Source organism: Pseudopipra pipra, chromosome 2 (genome assembly GCF_036250125.1).
Source record: "Pseudopipra pipra isolate bDixPip1 chromosome 2, bDixPip1.hap1, whole genome shotgun sequence".
NCBI lineage: Eukaryota > Metazoa > Chordata > Aves > Passeriformes > Pipridae > Pseudopipra > Pseudopipra pipra.
Window position 1 is genome coordinate 29515950 of NC_087550.1, and position 21038 is coordinate 29536987.

The window sequence follows — 21038 nt, forward strand, 5'->3', positions numbered from 1 at the left end:
TAATGGCAAGCAGTAGCACATGGAAACATCTCCTCTGCAGTGTTTTCCTGTCTTTACTGTGCTACATCACAAGGAGCATAAAATACGAAGAAAGTAAACAAACATGGTTTTGATCATTGGGTATTAATAATGCTAAAGAGCTGTTTTGATGAAACTGCTGAAAGAACTGAAATATTTTTAACTTCCCAACTTCTAGTACTCATGTGACAATAAAACACAATTAATTTCGATGATGAAGTTAAAGACTCCTATGCACATACATTCAAAGTGTTGTACATTCCTTTCATTCTTACAGAATCTAATGGATTTTCATACCCTGGCATGAGTTATCTTTTTGAAGCTAATCTGGGTAGCCATGCAGGTTGACAACAGAGCTTCTTCCCATAGCAAGTGACCATTTCTATGCTAAAGTAGCATTGCCGGTTGTAACTCAGAGGAAAAAACTTGCTGCAGTCCAAAATAAAAACCCATGGTATTGTTCCTATGGATTTAAGAAGTAATAAGCAATTCTTCTGTTCCTAACAGGATCAGATCTCCTTGAGATTTTTAAAAGTCTCGTTTTAACATGTCAGTACAGATAAGTGCATACATGAAGCTGTTAAAAGAGTCAAACAAGGGGATGAACATACAGAAAATTAGCTGAACTTCCTTTTCAAGCTCTAAAAGAAATATGGACAGTGATATACCTAAGTCATTCAGTGGTCAATCCTAGTTTATCCCGCTGGCCTCTCTGTCTCCACATTTATTAAAAAAAAAAAAATTATCCCCCTTTGTTATAAACGAAGTTGCAACATGGCAACAGTACCAGATCCTGGGCACTCTTCCTTCCCCAAAATCACATAATTTATTTTCACTCTGGATATCTAAAGAAATAAGATTTATGCATCCAGACTTCAGTGAAACCTGAGGGAAGGGAGCAGGCACAGTGCTGTATGAGTCCTGGAAACCCAACACACAGCGGCATGTGTTTGGAGTATCAATAGCAGCAAGGCAGAACAGTGTGCAAGGCTGACATGGAGCCTGCACGAAAAATGGGCACGCACATGACTCTGAGCTCACATTCTGTGCACTCTGCTTTTACCCTGCACAGCCCTATCAGAGGGACACAGGGGAGATCTTGGAGTCTGGGCAGGGTGGAAGGTGGGGAAGGAAGGGAGAAATCTGTAATGAGCTCAACCATCACAGCCCAAAAGAAAATCAAAACTCATTCATTCTGCTTTTGGCAGAATTTTAAACAGTAACAGTAAAGTTTTTCAGAACTGCAGCAGGGCAGTCACACCTTTACCTCAAACAGTGTGTGGAGTAGCCTCAAGCACACATCACAACAGTGGCAGAATATCACAATAGTAGCAGAAAGTGAATTTCTGCAAACAGTGTACTCTGCTGTTCAAGCCCAGTGGCCTGGGCAAGGGGTTTAAAGTGGTCCTGCCCAGTGGCAGGAGCAAGACCAAGTCCCCTGCTCAAAAGGGGTTCTAGGGCCTTAGCTGCCATTTTCAGCACCACAAATTGGCATCTCTTTTGAATACATCTCTCCCCACTTCTGTTTAGGATATATGCTCCAGACAGCGTTCATGCTTCTGATTTAACAGTTCTCCAAGTTTAATCTCATTTTATTTTCTCTTTATGTATCTAAACCCTTCGCCCCCTTATTTTTCTGCTCTGAGGCTCACAATTCCCAGTTTGTTTTCAAAGCTCATTAAGAGTATTTTCTCTCTCCCTCTGTCATATCATTAACAGAAATGTTACACAACGCCAGTCTAACTCTCAACCTACATAACCATTACACTGCTGCGGATAATCAGCTCCTGTTTACTATCTTTCACCCAACTTTCTCTTCCTACCCCAGTGAATTTCAATTAATCTTCATGTTAGAAAGTAAACATATACCTACTTCCCTCTTGATTCCCTAAAATCATTAATTTTGCAATTCTATCAAAAAAAGCAATTACACTGTCTGGCAAGACATATTCTTTATGAACACATGTTGTTATTGCTTAGAACTCTGTCACCCTGCAGACTGTAAGTTTGCATCATCTTTTAATATCAGGCCCATTATTTTACCAGTGGTTATACTTTCAGGACAGTAATTGCTAAGAAAAACCTCAGCTTTCTTTTGAAGGTCAACACTATAGTTGCCAGCTTTCATTCACACTGACACTTCATTTTAGCTACCGTCTCACAAAAACAATAATCACACAATAGTGGCACTGCAAGAAGGCTCACTGAATGTAAACTATTTAAACTCAGGGGCAAAAAGAGAAAAATCAACCTTTTTTCACATAGTCCCTTAATCACTCTTTAACATTAAAAGAAACTTAACAGTCAGCCTTCTGCTACAAGAAAGCACTCAGTGATACTGTTTGTACTCACAAAATAATGCAGGGTGGAAGGAACCTCCTGAGATCACCTAGTCCAACCCCATGGTCAAAGCAGGGCAAACTTCAAAGCTGTATCATATTACTTAAGAGCTTGTCCAGCTGAATTTGGAAAACTTCCAAGGCTGCTGATTCCACAGCTTCTTAGAGTAACCTCTTCCCACAGCAGCACCCCCAGGAAAAACTTTTTTCCTCACCTCTATTTGAGTCTTAGGCACCAACTGTGACCACTGTCTGATGTCCTTCCTGTGCATCTCTGAGAAGAAACCAACTACCTGTCTTCTCTACAACCCTCTCTAAGTAAAGCCAGACCATGCAAATCAGCCTGTTCTTCAGGCTAAATGAGTCTCCAGCTACCAACACAGAGTGACAGAGAGAAGATCTGCAACAAACAGGCCAGGTAAGAGAGAATAGATGGGACTTCAGAGCTAGAATTTCCTAGAAGTGTAAATACCTACAAGAGAACAAAAAGCAATGGTGTAAGGTGCAAACACTGTTGTTATACCTGAGGAAAAGCAGTACAAGAGGGAGAAAAGGACAGGGCAAATAGCAGCACATGGCTGTAGCAATTCAATCGGTTCAGAAGGTTCATATTTTAGTAAGTCAGGAAACAGTAAACACACACAAAACTGAAGGCCTTCCCATATATATGCTTAAAGCCCAACAAGATAAAGCTTTACCTTGGCTGCACTTTTAAACACTTTCTGTGCTGCTGTTCATATTAAATTGGGAAAGAGTTTTCTCAGTACTGGGCATATCCCAGGGAACATGGAAGGTGAAGACGAGAAATGAGTGAAGATGGTCTGTTTTTTCACATATACACTCTGTCATAAATGGAAAAACCAAGCTTAATGCTCTCCTGGTACACAGCATAGACCAATGGCTCCCGTGGCAACAGAAAATAAATAAAGGGGCAATGTTGGCCAGGAGACTAGGGACATATGCATTGTACAAATTTTTGGAGTTTCAATTTCAGTCCATGGATCTGTGTTAAGATGTATACATCAGCCACTGCTTTCCATTCTGCTTTAATAGCAATGGCCTGATGAATGCAGAATAGTTCTGTTATAGTTTAGGAGTAACACAGACTCAATTTTACTCTCAGGATATTTATTGCATTCATCTAGTGGCTTAACAGAAAAGCTGAAAAAACAAACAGTAAGAAAATAGAATGGCTTAAAAAACTGTCTCTTTGCAAACATCTGAGGGCTGAGACAAAGGTTTATATGCTACACAAATCACAAGTTAAAGAAGCTCCCTCTCTTGTGAGAAGCCAGCTGTTTGGAGCAATGTCTTGGGGAGCCAGGCAGAATGCCAGCTCTGTCTCCAGAAGAAACAGAAGTACAGGGTCTGACAGTGGAGAGGGGAGCTCTTTGAGACCAAGAAGTACACAAAGTGGTATCTAGTGGTTTTACATTGCAGCTTCACAGTTCAGGATCACCAGATGAGTCACAATGTAAGTGGATGACACGAAATCCACTGGAAGTTATTTTAAAATACACTTTTTTTTATCACTTTTCAGCACCTGTAACAGCATTCTGCATTGTCAGCAGAACGAGCTGTGTACTTCTCTGCAGCCTGCCTTCAAAATTAGATTAGCCAAGCCATTTTATTAGGATGCCCTAGAGTTCAGGCATCCTGTGTCCTGGAAAAGTTTCATGGGGACAGACCAAAGGTGTTATTCAACAGCAAGATGTCAGACATGGAGAAAGGCCAGTTGGAAGTGCCTGAAGGAGGCATAGAAACTAAGACATATAAGTGCAAGCATAATCTCAGTTGCTAACACAGGCAAACATCTAAGAATATTGTGTCATGACTCATTTGTATAAAAGATACTGAATTATTTGAGAACTACTTTGTTCTCAAATGTCCAACACAAACAAAAAAAAGCCATACACACCAAACCAATCCCCTTTTCACTCCATTCCCATCACCAATATCTAAATGTCAGATTTCCAGCTATTCAGTTAGAAAGGGTACCTAGAACCTGCTAAGAGCTGCCAAATCTGATAGCCCCACAGAGGCAAGGCTGCTGCAGGTTCCTGTCCCCAAATCCAGCCAGCAGCAAACAAACCGGACAAGCCCAAAGCCCTCAGCTGCTCCTCACAACACATGCCTTCCAGCCCATCCAGCAGTTTTGTTGCACTCTTCTGAGCACATTCAAGGACCTTCACACCCCTCTGAAATGGTGGAGCCCAGAACTGCACCCAGCACTCCGTGTGAGACCACACCAATGCTGAGCACAGTGGGATGATCGCCCCTTCTGACCAGTTGGTTTGATGCTCCCCAGGACATGGTTTGCCCTCTGGGCTGCCGACTCACATGGAGCAGCTGCCCACCAGTACCCCCAGGTTCCCTCTCTGCAGGGCACTCTCCAGTCACTCCTCTCCCAGTTTATACTTGTGTCTGACGCTACTCTGTCCCAGGGGCAGAATCTGGCATTTGTTCCTGTGATATTCCATGCCATGGATGATTGCAAATGTACTGACCAGCCTCTCATGTTGACTCATCTTGATAGGTTTTACGCCCAGACCATAGGCTGATCCCTCTCCTGTGATAGTCTGGGGAGAAGTCAAATCAGGGTGTTCCCTTCACGTGACTGTAAGTTAGTCGGGTTCTCTCACCTTCTGCTCTTTTATAGTTATGACCCTTTTATCATATAATCTAGCAGTATCCTCTGAAATCTGGCATGAATGAATTCACTGGTGCTTTGTGCTTAACAATTGCACTTCTCCCATAGAATCAATAAAGGGAAACAGGGGCGGGGCATACAGGTTATCATGAACATGCTGCAAACTGATGAAGAAAATGTAAGTCCTTTGTTAAACACAGACTTTAAAATTTAGAACTTGCTCCTAAAAATTCATATCCCTCCCTACACCGAAGTTATGGGGTGTGTGTATTTATATATATATATATAATCATCATCATCATATATATATATATATATACACACACATATGCACACACACATACATATATTACAGTATATATCAAAGATATGAATTAAAGTATTTTGCTGTCTGCTGCCACCAGGGACACCAAAGAAATAAACGTACAACCCCAGAGTTACTTTTTCCAGTGATTTGTTCCTTATGATATGTCTTTTGGAAGTATGTACTCTTCAGTGAAGCACTGCATTATCAACACTCTTTCCCCTGTCTTTAGAATTACTTAGTACAAGTCTCAAAGACCAAGTCAAATCAAGTGTTTTTAATTCCTCCCTGCCTTTTGGGGTTTTTTTGCGGGGAGGGGCTTGCATTTCATAGAATCACAGAGTGGTTTGGGTTGGAAGGGACCTTAAAGATCATCTAGTTCCAGCCCTCCTACTACAGGCAGGGATATCTTCCACTAGATGAAGTTGCTCAGAGCCCCATCCAACCTGGCCTTGAACACTTCCAGGAATGGGGCATCCACAGCTTCTCTGGGCAACCTGGTCAATGCCTCAACACCCTCACAGTAAAGAGTTTCTTCTTGACATCTAATCTGAACCTACCCCGTTGCAGTACCTTGGAAAAGAAAGGGAGAGGGAAAGTAACCTTCTACATATTAAGAACAACATGAAAGAGGGTTAGGTTTGCCCTGCAAGAGAAAAGGACTAAGGCAAAGGAAGAAGAACCACTTTGGAGATCAGAGACAAATACTATGAACAGCACAGGAGAATAATTGGAGGAGACTCAGCAGAGGGAGGTACATTCAGCAACAAGAAACCCTGGGACTGAATGGAATATAGATTGTGGGTAGAGGATGAGTATTTCTCAACAAAGGGTGGGCTGGAGAAAACTCTGAGAATCCTACTTTAAGGTACTACTCTGTACCAGCTTTCAAGCAAGGAGGACCCACACACCAAGCTTGTGGAGAACAAGGTGTTTCTGTCCCAGTAGCTATTTATTCAACATCGTTATTTCACATAGAGACACTGCAGTCTCTTTCTAGGTTGCAGGGTTTTGGCAACTTAGAGCCATTGCAAATCCAAACCCCTGAGTTCCTCTGGTCTCCTCACTTCCCCTGCAGCACCCCACCCTTCCCAAGTGCTGGCATTCACATCTATTCAGTGAGACACTTCAAGAAGCTGAGCCAATCACAAACTATCCCTATGAAGAAAAAGCACCATCAGTCTGGCCAGGGCAAACAGAGGAAAGCATACTCAGGGGAAAAGGAGGGCAGAACTGGATCACAGCAACCCCAGTTTAGGGTCAGTTTCAAAAGCTCTGTAACCACAACCTAAATTCTTGAAATTCGATTCTTGAAGGTGCATCTCCTGGATATTCTTGTACAGCAGGACATTGCCTATTATCCCATTCATGGACAGCAAAGAGATGTCAAGTGAATTGTCAAAGCTCACACAGGAAACTTTGGCAGGAGTGGGAAGCTGAATTTAGGTTTGTCATGATTCAAGGGGTGCCTCCTCCAACAACTGGACACCGTCACTTGAAGCTGTCTCTGCAGTAAAGAGCTGGAATCCTAAGAGAAAAAGGAGTGCTATTTTAAAGACTGGAAGCAGATATTCATATGAGAAAAGTGACTTTCTCAAAGTCATTTGTAGTTGTTGACAGAATCACAGGCAAAAATTAATTCAGAACTACAGAATTTTATGTTTGCTTAATATTATAGTACCCTGAAATGGAGAGTAACCTTTTAACAAAAAAATTAACTCCTTACATTTCTTTTTATGAGGAAGTAAACAACAGTTAAATAGGCAGTTGATGATCATTAGAACACATTCTGAGCAATATTTCAGTTTTGCTGCTTGGGTCTTGAGAAGACATCTTTTGGCAAAATCAAAAGCAGAACATGCTGAATAATTTCCTATTAAGGGCACAGAGGAGAATGAAGAGACTACAAGTGCTTGTGCATTAAGTCATTCAGTGCCTCATAAGGTATTTGGGGGTTTTTCTACATCTATATCTAATAAGAAAAAGATGGGTTCTGTTATTTAGTTTAAATAAAAATAATAGTACAGTGAGGATATCTCACAACAAACAGACACTCTGAACTTCCACCTCTTAGGAACCTAGCAAGCTTTTACATTCTTCCTGTCACCTTTCTCATCTTCTGCTGATTCCCATGCTGCTCCATCTATGGTAGTGGAGACAGTGCTTTACCAGAGGCTTTAGATGCTAAAGGCTATAAGGAAGCAGGTTATGCAAAAAGTATCTATTTCCAGCACGGGAATGTGGCCTGTAACTATCCCATGACAGGGAGCTCAGCTCAAATAGAAAGTGTAAGCCCAAGCATATCAAAGCACCAGGAGCATTGCATCCTGACATAGCAGTGGGAAATCAGGGCAGTGGGGGTGGGGAGGGCGGGGAGAGAATGAACAAGCACTTTAGTCTAAAAGAGGAAAGGAAACACTAAGGCAGATCCCGAAATTTTATAAGGGAGTCTGGAAAGCACCTCACAGTCTTAGCCTGAAAGACACTGCATATAAAATATCAGAATAAAATTCACAGAGAAAACTAATAAAAAAAAATAGCTACAGTGGAGAACATCCATTAATTCTTCAAAGATGGAAGAGGAGGTAGCATTAAAGCTCCTGTTTTAACCTCAGATTCTTAAGAGAGCTTGGAGCCCAAAAGCCTTCTACACTTCTTTCACATAGAGAACTTAGTATCTCAATAGACTTTGACAGGAATTATGGATTTTGAGGTGATCACATAAGAACTAACACATTTTACAAAATCTATTTCTACCTGTAGCCCTCTCCCAAAGTTAAAAATAAACAAAATCAACCTTGCATATTCAGTGCATAACTATTTTGAAGGTCACATTTGGAATGAGTTATGAACATTCAGGCTATACATACATTATTAGGAATACTGATACATCTTCATCCCAGCTCTCACACTCTACTGACAAGAGAATTGTAGCTTTCCATTTCCATTTACAGAAAATGGGAATCATACTCCCGCTGCAGTAAGGATCTGTTGTTCTCATCAGCTGATATGATCTTTCACATTTGAAGCCCATAGAGCTCAATTCTGATCACAACGGGGTGTTAGATCATTAATGAATAATTTTCACTTTCTCTATATGCTCTTGCTCATGTGTGTGCTGGAAGCCAAGTCCAGGTGAACACCACCATGAAAGATGGGAAGTATTCAAGGAAATAATTCACAATTAGAGGTTGCTTCCTCTATAGAAGGAGCAAGTAAGTATCATGAAATTACTCTGAGACAGCAGAAGCACTCAAGAGGGTGGTCTTAGATTCTAGAAGAAAGTAGGGAGGAACACGTAACACTATTAGGGACTTAAATGAATCAACCTCATGAACAAGGAAGGAACATTCAAAACAGCACCACTTTATCTTCATGCACAATGACCTTTTGGGCAAAATGTTGTCCAGAGTTAAAATAAAAGGTACCTACCATCAGATTTAATGAGAAAACCTGGCAAGTATAGAAAAAACAACTATTTCATAATTACCATAATCAATCCCAAGAACGGGCTGTATTTGCAGTGATGAAAATAGCAATACATTTATTTGCAAATATATTTATAAAATGCTTCTTTGTCTTCAAAGGGGGTTAAACTTTCCACATGAGATGGTATTTTATCGAATACTGTACAAGAAACGTTCTAAAGCTCACCAGAATGTTGTGGAAAACCCAGCTGCTTACACTGAAAGCCCTCAGAAATAGCAGTGGCACAGATCAGCAACAAACAAGAACACAAATATGAAAAATCTGTGGAGCAGAGAGATGTGAAAAGGCCAGAGGAGAAGAAGGTGACTAAAATAAAACCACAGATACGCAAGTCACCACTGAAACTTGATAACAGAGTCAAACTTATCTTTGAGGGAAAGGGAGCTTCCTCCAAGAAGGAATTCCTTACCAGAGTGCAGGGCAAGACCCAGCTGCCTTTTTAAATATCTCAGTGCACAGGTAAGAGCTGCAAAGCCCAAAGGCAAAGTGACCGACACAGAAGACAACCATTTGTCAAACAAGGTTGGAATAGAACCGTCAGCAAAGGGGCAGAAGTGAGTTCTGTGACTCTAGAGCTGCCTGCCTGCAATCCATGATAGCAGCAACACATACATGAAAGAGATGAGGGGGATTAATGTTCGCTTTTTTAAAACCTGGGAAGTAATATGCTGACATCCATATCAAAAGGACATTACGACTGCAAATTCACCCACTGGACACTGGGAACCATCACTACTAGTCCACTGGAGGTCCATTCCTGCAATTACAGCTTTATTTTCTCTATGAAAATAGAAGTGAGTTTCACATTCCATGGGCATGGACTAGCTAGCTCTAGGGAGAAAGCAGTATCGTGTACAACCTAATCATGTAACACTTGAGGACACAGGTCCTGCAAGGGAGAAGGACAGGAACAATGCTCTGAATGTCAAGCCAGTCAACTCCTGTCCTTGAAATCCAACATGATCCTTTCATTTACCACAGATTCTTTTTGCAATGCATAGCAAAATTCCTCACATAGTCATGTTCCTACTAATCACATTCCTTGTTCCTTAGTTGTTTTTCTTCAGACCAAGGCTGCTCCACAGGCAGAATGGTCAAGCACTTACAATTACAGTGGGACTTGCACCATGAACACAGGCTGTTATTTAAAGCAAAGTGTCCTGAAAAAATACAGGGCAGAAAAGAAAAACTTTCTGAACCTTGTTGTGCTCAACTTCCATGTGTTATAATGGAGAAATGGTAACCCCCTCCAGTGTCCCTCAAACAAGTGCTCTGAAAAATTAAGTTCTAAAATTTTATGAAGCACTCCAATATCATCACAATAAGGTCATTGCAATCTTCAGAGCAGAGTTTCAGCAGCATACAGTAATTACAACTGAATAATGAGTAAAAAGTAAAACAGGTGATCCTTGGCTATATGGTGCAGCACACTCCCCTTGAAGACACTGAGATGGCATCTCAGGGAACTTGTAAAGTGGTGTCACACTTAATCCACATAAGGTAACTGACCAACAGTCATGTACCTTAATCCCGTTGTTCCCTAACTTTCACAGAATTAGACTCACAGCCAAGTAAGGTTCAAACACTCCTTTAGTATACCCATCTCTCCAGAAGCAGTATCAACAGATACAGACATCTGCTCAGCAGGAAGCTGTATCCCAGTTCCAGCTCTTCCAGATGCTTCATGCCACATTCACAGCTGGGAAACAGTAGAGATGGCCTGTAACTGCTTCCCAAGAGACCAGCAGAGGAAAAAACCCACTACCTCTCACAGTTCAGTGGGAAATATTTCACATCTACCAGACCTCAATATAATTGCAGAAATACCTACTCACTATCCAGGGCTGGGGTCTCCATCTAAGTGGCTTATACAATACATGTTCCTAAAAGCCTCCAAGGTTGGAAGCTCTGCACCTTTCTCAGGCAATCTGTGCCAAGATTGTCACAGCAGCCACCACAAGCTCCCCTTGCTTTTAACTTCTTGTCAGTGCTTAACTTCAGCAGCCTCAGTGCTTAACTTCAGCAGCCTCAGTGCTATCCTTTGTTTCCTACTTATTATGGAAACCCAGTATAGTTAGTTCCTATTACTGGTTTTACTATATTTGCTGCTAACACCTTACTATATGAAAACAAAATTGTCGTGTTTGTACAAAGTCTATTTGTAATATAACCCTCCATTACAGTCTCTTCTGAAACACACACAGTTATTTTTGGGCTGCATAAGTTCAAAGGAATTCAGTGTCCTGAGTCTCTTTCTGCATCAGCAGCTCTGCTGACACTGCAAATAGGTACTAAGCAGTGAAACTGCATTTCTGCTCTAGAAGTCTCTACTCACTGAGTCCTGGATGGGTGCTCATTTCTCACAGCCCAGTAGAAAGTTATCAGTTGGCAACAGCTTTCAGACTTTACCACCTGGGCTAGATGCAAACCAGTGATACGGATATGGAGAAAATATTGTAGATCATTACATACATATCATCTGTCTTCCTGGAATTTTTTCCCTTAAACGCTGGAAGGATGGGTTTAAGAGGAAGGTCAAAAGGCCAGCTGCAATGCTCAACAACTTAAAGGGTTTAAAAGCAATTCAGAGAACTATCTTCTAGGTTCTGTGTGTGGAATCTCCTCTTTGGCAGGGGTGACCCAAAGAGGCTCTTTCAACCGCCAAAATGTATCAGTACTCATAATGAACATTACTTCTACACCTATTTTTTCACAGCAGTTTCTTACTTTAATAGATAACCAAAAAGATCACATGGGAAATAGCTGAAGTTAACTTTAAACACAACAATCTTACCACAATATATATTAAAATAGAAAGTTGGTTTATCCCTTAGGACCTCATCTAAATGCTCAGCAACCTCTTTGCATCAGCAAGGCTTTTGTGAAAGAGAGAGAGAGAAAGAATTTCCCTGATGGAGAGACCACCCATCCGGTATTCCCTTTCACAGCTGCTCTAGTGCAGAGGCTCCTAAGATTTATTTCATGATGACAAAGTTTTGGTTTTATTTCAATTTCTTTTTTTCCCAGGAGAGAGATAGATGATATTTGTTTTTAGCTACAGCTTCTTACAAAATGATGTAATAATCTCCCCAACCATCATTTATATCATGTAACAATGAAAATTAAGTTCCACATTCAGTAACTGTACCAACTGTTGCTGAAAAAACTCCACATTGACTCCAAGGATGGGATATCATGGCAATTGTAACTGAGATGGATCAAAGCTGCTTGTCTTTTATGGTCTTCATTTGCAAAGGACCAAACATAACCGGATTACTGGTAATGTAGTACAGCTCAGTATAAAAGGACATTAATTTTCTTTGCCTGGAAAAGGCTCTTAGCTTTTTTCATGTAATTACACCAAAGAGCAAGTCAACTGTAGGGCTAAAAGGGAGCAACCGTGAGGAGAAAAACAGGAATAAACCTTCAGTGGGACTTGAACTTGGGAAAACAATGCCAGTATGTTCAGAATGAGCAACACCACTTTCACCTCCTCTGATGAAAGTTCACGTAGCTTAGCCCTACGAAAGCATTTGCAACAGGGGGGAGGAAGGGAATCACAGCAGGATTGAGAGGGAATGTGTATTGCCTCTGATGAATGGCACAATGCCCAGGCAGCTGCTGCACAAATGCCAAAAGTGGGACCTTTGTTGCTTCAGCTGGATCCCTCTTGAAGTTTTGAATTACAGGCAGATACCTCACTTATGGGATTCTGCTGCAACATGGCAATGCAGAGACTGCTTGCTACATGTGTCTTTTCCATTCTGAAATTGAAACCCTAATGGGAAACTAGCCTCTCCAAAAGTCTCGCAGAGCAGCTAAAAAATACATTTCAGCACTTTTACACCAGACCTTGCAGAAATTAACATTATCCAAGATCTTTGTTCATCTTTCAAATGCAAAAATCTACATCATCGTAAGTGAATGCAGACAGCCATTTCTTTAAAACAAAGACTGAATACGCTAAAATGTTCAGAGTAACTGAAGGAAAATGAATTCATTAAAATTCTGTTAACAACTTGGCAGGTGGTTGCTGCATTTTAAATGAGAGCCATGTCATTTTCCACATAGTAGGTAAAAGAATGAATCATAGAATCACAGAACATTTCTAGTTGAAGGTAAGGGACACATAAGGTAAGGGACACATCAAGTCCAATTCCCTGCTCCTCACTGGACTGCCTAAAACTCAACTGTAGGACTAAGGGCATTGGCCAGGCGCTCCTTGAACTCTGACAGGCCTGATGCTGTGACCAGTTCCTGGGGAGCCTGTTGCAGTGCCAGACCATCCTCTCAGTGAAGAAACTTTTCCTAATGTCTCAGCAGGATTTCCCTGATGTAGCTTCATTCCATTTTCTTGTGTCCTGTCACTGGTGACCAGAGAGAGGACCAGGATTACCCCATCACAGGTGGAGAATCCAGCACTTGCCCTTGCTAGATTTCATATGGTTGGTGACTGTCCAGCTCTCTAGGCTATCCAGATCTCTCTGTAAGGCCTCTCTACCCTTGAGGGTGCCCACAGCTCCTCCTTGTCAGCAAAATTACTTAGTGTAAGTTTGATTGCAGTGTCCAGAAAATTTATGAAGACATTAAAGAGCACTGGCCCTAAAACTGAGCCCCGAGGAACTCCACTGGTGACCAACTGCCAGCCTGATGTAACTGCATTTACTATAACCTTTGAGCCCAACCTGACAACCAATCATTCACTCAATATCCTATAGACTTGTCTATCTGTGTGCTGGACAGTTTAACGAGAAGGATACTGTGAGAGCCAGTACAAAAAGCTTTGCTAAATTAATAAAAAAAAAAGAAGGCTTCCCTTGGCCAACTAGGGGAGTGACCTTTTCATAAAAGGACTTTCCCCTCATGAACCTGTACTGGTTATGACCAATGACTGCCTTGTCTCTCAATGCTTTAAGTAAACCAGATACAACTGCAAGGATAAGGTATATTTTCATCTAAAATGAAATTACTAAAATTTACAAGTTATGACAACTTCTAAGAGCTAAAAATTGCCAAGCTATTAGAATTATTTTAATTAGATAGATATACTCAAGCATTCCAGGTTTGCTGTTAACTAAAGTGTAGAATAGAACCGGGTGATACCACCTTTGACAGCAGCAATATTTTCTGAGTAGCTACTGTTCTCATTTCAGCTTAAACAACTAGTTCTGTTTCATCACCACCTGTGCTGCTTTTGACTGGGGTACAGTTAATTTTCTTCACAGTAGCTGGTATGGGGCTGTGTTTGGGATTTATGCTGGAAACAGTGCTGATAATACAAAGATGTTTCTTTTGATATCACTAAGCAGTGCTTGCACAGCATTAAGGCTTTTTCTGCTCCTCACACCACCCCACCAGTGAGGAGGCTTGGGGTGCATGAGAAGTTGGGAGGGGACACAGCCAGGACCCAAGGGATCACCCACACCATGTGTGTCACATTTAGTATAAAAAGCTTGGGGAAGAAGAAGAAAGGGGGGAATGTTCAGGGCCATGGTGTTTGTCTTCCCAGGTCACTGTTATGTGTGATGGAGCCCTGCTGTGCTGGGGATGGCAAAGACCTGCCTGCCCATGTGAAGTTGTGAAAGTGGTGAATAAATTCCTTGTTTTGCTTTGCTTGAGTGCTCAAATTTTGCTTTCCCTAGTAAACTGTCTTTATCTCAACCCATGAGTTTTCTCACTTTTACTCTTCTGATTCTGTCCCCTAGCCCACTGCAGGGGGAATGAGCAAGCAAGCAGCTGCATGGGACTAAGTTGACAGCTGGGGTTAATCTCCAACATGACCTCACATGAAGTTGCAGAGTACAAAAAAAAAAAAAAAAAAAAAAAAAGAGAAAATAGATTCTTCCCAACTAAGAAAACCCTAAACCTTGAAACACAAATGATAAGTTCCATTTTTATACTTTAACATGGTGACTAACAAATAAAGTTCACCATTTAATAGATACTAGTGCTAATTTTAAATGCAAAGCATGTTTTCAAAAACATTATTCTTCAAGCCTCCAGCACAATTAACATAGCCTTATATAACTATATAACAAATTTTTACAGTTTAAACTCATTTCCAGATTTCAAACCACATCCAATTTTACATAATCCTAAATTAAATATTACAACAGCTAATAAGTAATTTTTGAGGGTTTTAACATAATGCAAACCATATGGAAATTAAAATTCCTAATCGGTGGACCATTAATCCATGAGAAGCAGTAAAATCATTTTCCTGTTTTCCACTCTCCCAGCCAAAACGAGCACCAAAGTTAACACCAAATCTGTTTTTCCACAGATGATGGCAACTAAATTAATAATGGAAAAAAAAATCAGATAATTTACATTTTATTTAACTTACCATAAAATTAGAAATTTAAAGCTGCACTAAAAAAAAAAAAAAAGTAAGCATTTTTCTCAACAGGTTTTCGACTTTTGGGTGTCTTTAATACAGCAGAATGACAAAGTTTGGTTTTCACTGTTTTCTGAAAATAGACAATTCTGCTGTGGACTTGTGGTTCCTCCATCCTTAAATTTCTCAATGAATTCAAAAAAATGTTTTACATTAAAAAAAAAAAAGGATAGGGATCTTTAACTAATAATTTATTTCCAAATTAATTCAAAAGATGCGATGCCATTACTCTCCAATTACTGAAAAGGTCTTTTGATGTTTAGCCAGATCTGAGTTTCTATTGCTAGGAGTGGCAAAAACATGGAAATAATCTTCCAAACTTTCTTTAAGCAGCATAGATGAGAGGAAAAAAAAAGTGAAGCTGCTCATTCTTCCTTCTTTAGAGGTCACCTACTATGGGTCACTCTTGCAATTGTCAGGCTTTTTACAGTTCTTTCACTTGCTTTATCAAAGTTGGAATGAAAGTTATCCTAGAAGAATCCAGCATAGTTCCACAAAAGCCTTTAAGTTCACACCTCTCCTCAATCACCTGAAGACCATGTATTTCACTGTAGGTATTGCTGAATAGCTGTTTTCTGGAAGGCTGGGAAAACAGAGCACCAGTATATCTGTTTATATCAACAGCACTCTTTCTGGCAGACAAATACAGATAAATATTTTAGGTTTACTTTAAAAAGAAAAAGATTAGAATGCTCAGAATTGGAAATATGATAAATAAAACTGGAGGGCTGATGTGAAGCACAAAAATATAAAAATTGCTAAGATACCTCTATCACAACTTAAACAAGAAATGTCACCTCAAATATTAAATGTCTGAGCTCTTATCAAAAATTTCTAGCATGACTTGGACTTGGTTTGTCAGTGTCATGCTGACCTGGAAAGAACTGCTAATAAATAGCATCAGCTATTTATCTATTATTCCTCTCCCATTGCACTTTTTTCCATTTCCCACTTCAATGTTGATGGTGACTGAGAAACAGATGAAGGGGCAACTACTTGTGATGCATTGTAGACTTCTCTTGTTAACACTGTATTTGCACTCAGGGACCTTATGTAAGGGAGTTGTACAGGGAGTCAAAGAATAGTACAACTGAATGTCTACAGCATCCATCCTTCCTTACACTTCCTCCTCTCCAGCTCCATTGCTTCTGCTTGGGACACCAAACCCAGTCTTATACTAAGGTGCCACACAGCGGTAGGCTACTAATGGGTAACTAATGAGGACTGGGACATAACGAGCCACAACACTGCACAAGGAAGGACTGCTGAGTGATGGATGCTACGTCTTGATTTGACACAGGCTGGACACATAGTTTGACATGGGCCATCTCTCAGCATCATTTCTTTGTCCTGTCAACTGACTGACCAAGCTCTTTGGTTCAAAGTTACCTCTTCAGGCTCTGCTTCACAGCAGATGTAACTTGGTGGGGATTTTTTTTTCTTTAAGTCTTTTTCATAGTTTACTAATCTTTTTCATCTGGTCTGTCAAACAAAGAAAACCAAGTACTTTGCTGGTAAACACAACCTGTTTGTAAGGATGAGGACAAGAGAACAGACTGCTTTTGTGCCAATAGCCTGCCAAGTTCTTCCTTACCCTGCAGGGCTCACAAACCCCCGCCTGAGTGCACAGACAAGCTCTCCTACTGTCCAGAAGATAGTCTGGACTCCAACAGCACAAACAATGGCCTCCCAGATGTCCCATAGACACCCACAGAGGAATGTGGTTTCCAGAGAGAACATGGTCATGCAGACAGTCTTGGGTTCAACTTCACAGTGTAGGTGCACACATCCAAGTGGTAACCATCACGTGAACCGCTATGGTACTAAACGCACACGAGACCTAGTAATTTTCTACTTCTGAGCATCACCATGCCAGAAATAGTGATATCCCCACCCCCAATCATAGACAGTGATAATAAATAATTATAGCAGGTTTAGCAGTGAGTCAGTTCAGATCAGAACTGCCCATGCTCTCAGATAGCCAATACAAAAAGTTAACAGCAACAGAGATCTCACCAAATTTCAACATTTGAATGAACTGTTTGATCATGTAAGGACGCTTTAAAAAAAGGAGGTAAAACCAATACAATTTTGCCACAGAGAGCAACTCCCAGTTGCAGTGTTATGATCTATGACTTGACAGCATTTCATCTTCTTATGCAGGGTTTTTCTTTTCTTTTTTTTAATACAGTAGCTTAGTTTTATGTTTAACAATAGACTTAAGTAAAATTAAGTCATTCATTTTCTTAAATGGTGCTGCATCGTCAGCACCCTATAATTATTTTAGTGCATGAATGCAATAGTTCAGAATAAAAGTCTTAAATTTATGCAATCTTACAGCACCTTTGGCATAAATCATATCCTTTCAGACATTTTGCATGATAATTCAGCCTGTACAAAACCTGCCAGCTCTTGAAAATGCCCTGTATTACAGACTACCCAGCAGAAGATTTGCTACATTTATAATATTCCTATCAGCCAGCACAATGCATTTAAATTCAATATAAATTATCACAATAATAAAATAACTTCCAATTAAGTCCAAACTGCCAGCCAACCACAGCAAAAAGATGTTACTTAAAACAGTCAGCACTTGTAGTTCTTATTATTGTGTCACACTTATTGCATATACTTGCCTACCTGTTATAGGCAAACACACAGTTACAACACATTCCCCTCCACATACAGCTGTCTAACCCTCAGGGTTGACTATGGAGACTAGAAAAGCTAAAAAACCTGAAATTCCTAAGGTGGCATTTGTAAGACAACCATGACTTTCCATGCTCAGGACTTCCATGAGCTACATGTATCCCACCCTTTCAGTGAAGAGAGTTCCACGCCCAACAGCTGAGGCATATGATAAAGCTTTCATCCAACTCAGGCACTCAGCTATGGAGAAAGAGGAGAATCCTTACATGCTTGGAGTAGATGCAATGCACAGCTTTCTATACTCTGTTCCAACTGCACTCCTGACACAAGCCAGCACTGCTGTTGCACTGCAGCTGAACGCTGACTCAACAGAATTTTCTCAAACCAAAGCAAAACCCATTTTGTTCTTGCCCCAGCACAATGCCATACAAGGTCCTCACTAGTTTGCTGACTGACTCTCACAGCAATCCTTAAAAGGAGTGAAAAGTCACAAAAAGACATCAGATATTCAAGATAATATCCGCAATGAACATGAACTACCTAGCACTCCTCAGATGCTCTATCAAGTTTTTGAAACCGGATAACAGGTTTGATTTTGGGGTATTTTTTGAGAGAAATTAACTAGTAAAAACGTCAAACAGGAACTCTTCAAGTAAACATAGAAACCTCAATCCCAAGTGTAATGAGGATTGGCAGTGGTCCAAACAAAGACTACTGGCTAACTTTTGAAATTTGTTTGCTCTAGAATTCTGAAATTCATATTTCAGGTCAATTTGTAAAACTTTCAATTATCTTCAATCATGTTACAAAATCGTTTAGTATTTATATATATATATGTATATATATATATTGACAAGAGCTCTATTGACAAGAGTTCATTATTTCCTCTATTTCGAATCAAAAGAAACTATAAAGAGTAGTTTTGGGAATGAAACAAAAAAAGTAGAGGTGAGGCTAAATAGATATGTCCAATTGTCTTGAAGGGTAAGAAAGCTTTAAATTCCATTTTAAGATACAACTATCTTTCTTACTCAGTAACAGTTTGGCAATTTTTTCCTAGTTAAACTGGACCCCTTGTTCTTGATACACTAAATGCAATATAATTTTTGACACCAGCTTTTGTGGTTGAAACCTTTAGAACTGGGGGGGGGGGAAGGGCTTTTGGGTGAGATTCAAGCATTTAACCTTAATAGACTCAATCACTCTTGTAGAAAACAAAGGAAGAAACTAGTGCTGCAATAATCCTACTTTAAGATTAAAACCCAGAAATAAAAAATTCCCATAACACATGCAAAGATAAAGTGATACTATGTACCTTTAAAACAAGGTAGGAAAGGGGCATATGCTCCTTTACCCAAATGGCACTGATCCATCATCATACCCTCAATTAGTTACTCTTAGAGATATACTAAGACTCAAAATAAAGAAGGCACTAAAATTCCTGAGAGTGACAGGAAACCCAGCAGAGCAAGAAATTGTAGACAGAGTTATTTACAGATATTTTCCTGTGAGAAAAGAATGATAAGAATGCAGCTTAAACATTAACAAATCCACTAAAACATCAGTCTGCCTGGCAGAGTCAGCAGATTTGAAGGGGGATTCAGTGGGACTGGAAATTCAAACTTTAGCTTCTAATCAGAAAAATCCTACTTTAGAAATTTGAACCACCAGCTAGAAACATGTAATATAATATAGAACTCTCCTAAAATGGTACCCAGCTAGAGGCACCTTATAGTATGTGAAGTCTATGCCTATTTAGCTAAAAAAAAAAAAAAAAGCCAATGACACTGAAGCTCTTTATTATTCTGCAGGGACCTATTTGTAAGTGAGTGACATGGACAAAATCTGCAAATCTGCATTTCCTTCCTTTTCTTTCCTTGGGAATGGTGCTGCAAATCGTGTGTGCAATTCCACCATTAGGATGCTGACGGAGCAGAATTTTATCTGAAATAAATTTCCAACTTAAATAGTCTATTCTATTCTAAAGATATACTTATGCAAAATAAATTAGATCAAGAGAATTTTAAAATAAGATTATTCAAAATATTTATTCAGTTTGTTTATGAAACAATTATGCAGAATGCTTAGGTAAGAGTTTAAATGAACAGGTTATTAGTTACTAATGTTTTACTGTCAAGTATGAAGGCACTTTCAGTGGGGTTCTATGGGAGATCCAGCTCATATCCTGCAAATAGCCAAGAATTTCATTGTCAGCTTTAGAAATGAGAAGCTCAGTACAATGTAGGAAGCCCAGAACTAACTGTTTCCCTGTTGCTTTAGCTTAGCAGAGACATGCAAGACCTATTTCATATTATTCTCCCAAGGCACCTACACACGCCTCAGGAACATCACTATGTAGTCCTGATTATCTGGAGTACCAGTGGTTCTTCAAAGAACACTGACAAAATACAGCACACTATACAGAAGCTTCTATGTGGTTCAGCCAAGGAGCAGCTCATGTTTAAGTCAGTTTAGGCTTTTGGGATAAAAAAAAAAAAAAAAAAAAGTTGATTTATTAAACAAGCAAATAAATAATGAAAATGAAGGAACAGATTTGGGGATTATTAGGGAATATTTATTTGGCAGGAGAAAGCAGAGAGGACTTGATGAGACTTGTAATAGATAAATCCATTAAAAACATTGTTAACAGAATGAACCAATTAAGTCCACATCCCCAAAGCAAGTTGGCAATCAGTTTTCAACACCTGTTTTCAGACCAGGGCTTGCAGAGTTTAAACACAGCGTTTAAAGTGATCTCCCCACAACCTCTAGGTCAAGAAACACAAGGTAAAAATGCACTTTCAGGACTGCTTACTGTGAATATTAGCCATAGCAGATGCGATTTTCAACCAACAGCGTTCAACACCAGGTAGAGGAGGGCTGAGCGTTCTGTCCTGAATGGAGCATGTCAAAATCAGGTGGCCCACAAGTCGCAGATTGCTGAAGAGGGCAGGTACCTCCTGACTAGTAAAAGTAAGAAACAGAAAGGTCCATCCAAGATAGTCATGAATCCATATTTATTTACAAAAACTCACATTTCCCTTAACTGAAAATGTGTGGAGCATTACTTATGTACTGGGAGACAACACCTGCATCCCGGCTCCCTAGAGTCTCATAAGGATTTCCAACTAGGATCTCTTTGACTTACAGGCTCTAAAGTAAGCATCAAAAGTAGTCATTTGAAGTATTCAT

At 40.0% G+C, this 21038-nt stretch overlaps 1 protein-coding gene across 3 annotated transcripts in view; it reads right to left on the reverse strand.

The window, feature by feature from the left end:
- Positions 1–21038, reverse strand: part of TSPAN9 (tetraspanin 9) — a 175971-nt gene that overhangs the window by 112904 nt on the left and 42029 nt on the right. The window contains exon 3 of one of the 3 annotated variants that reach the window (XM_064644789.1): positions 20662–20810. The exons of the other annotated variants lie outside the window; for them this stretch is intronic. Within the exon in view, the coding sequence (XP_064500859.1) occupies positions 20662–20677 (16 nt within the window). The 5' untranslated portion in view covers positions 20678–20810. The remainder of the gene's footprint in view (positions 1–20661; positions 20811–21038) is intronic. 3 annotated transcript variants of the gene reach the window in all.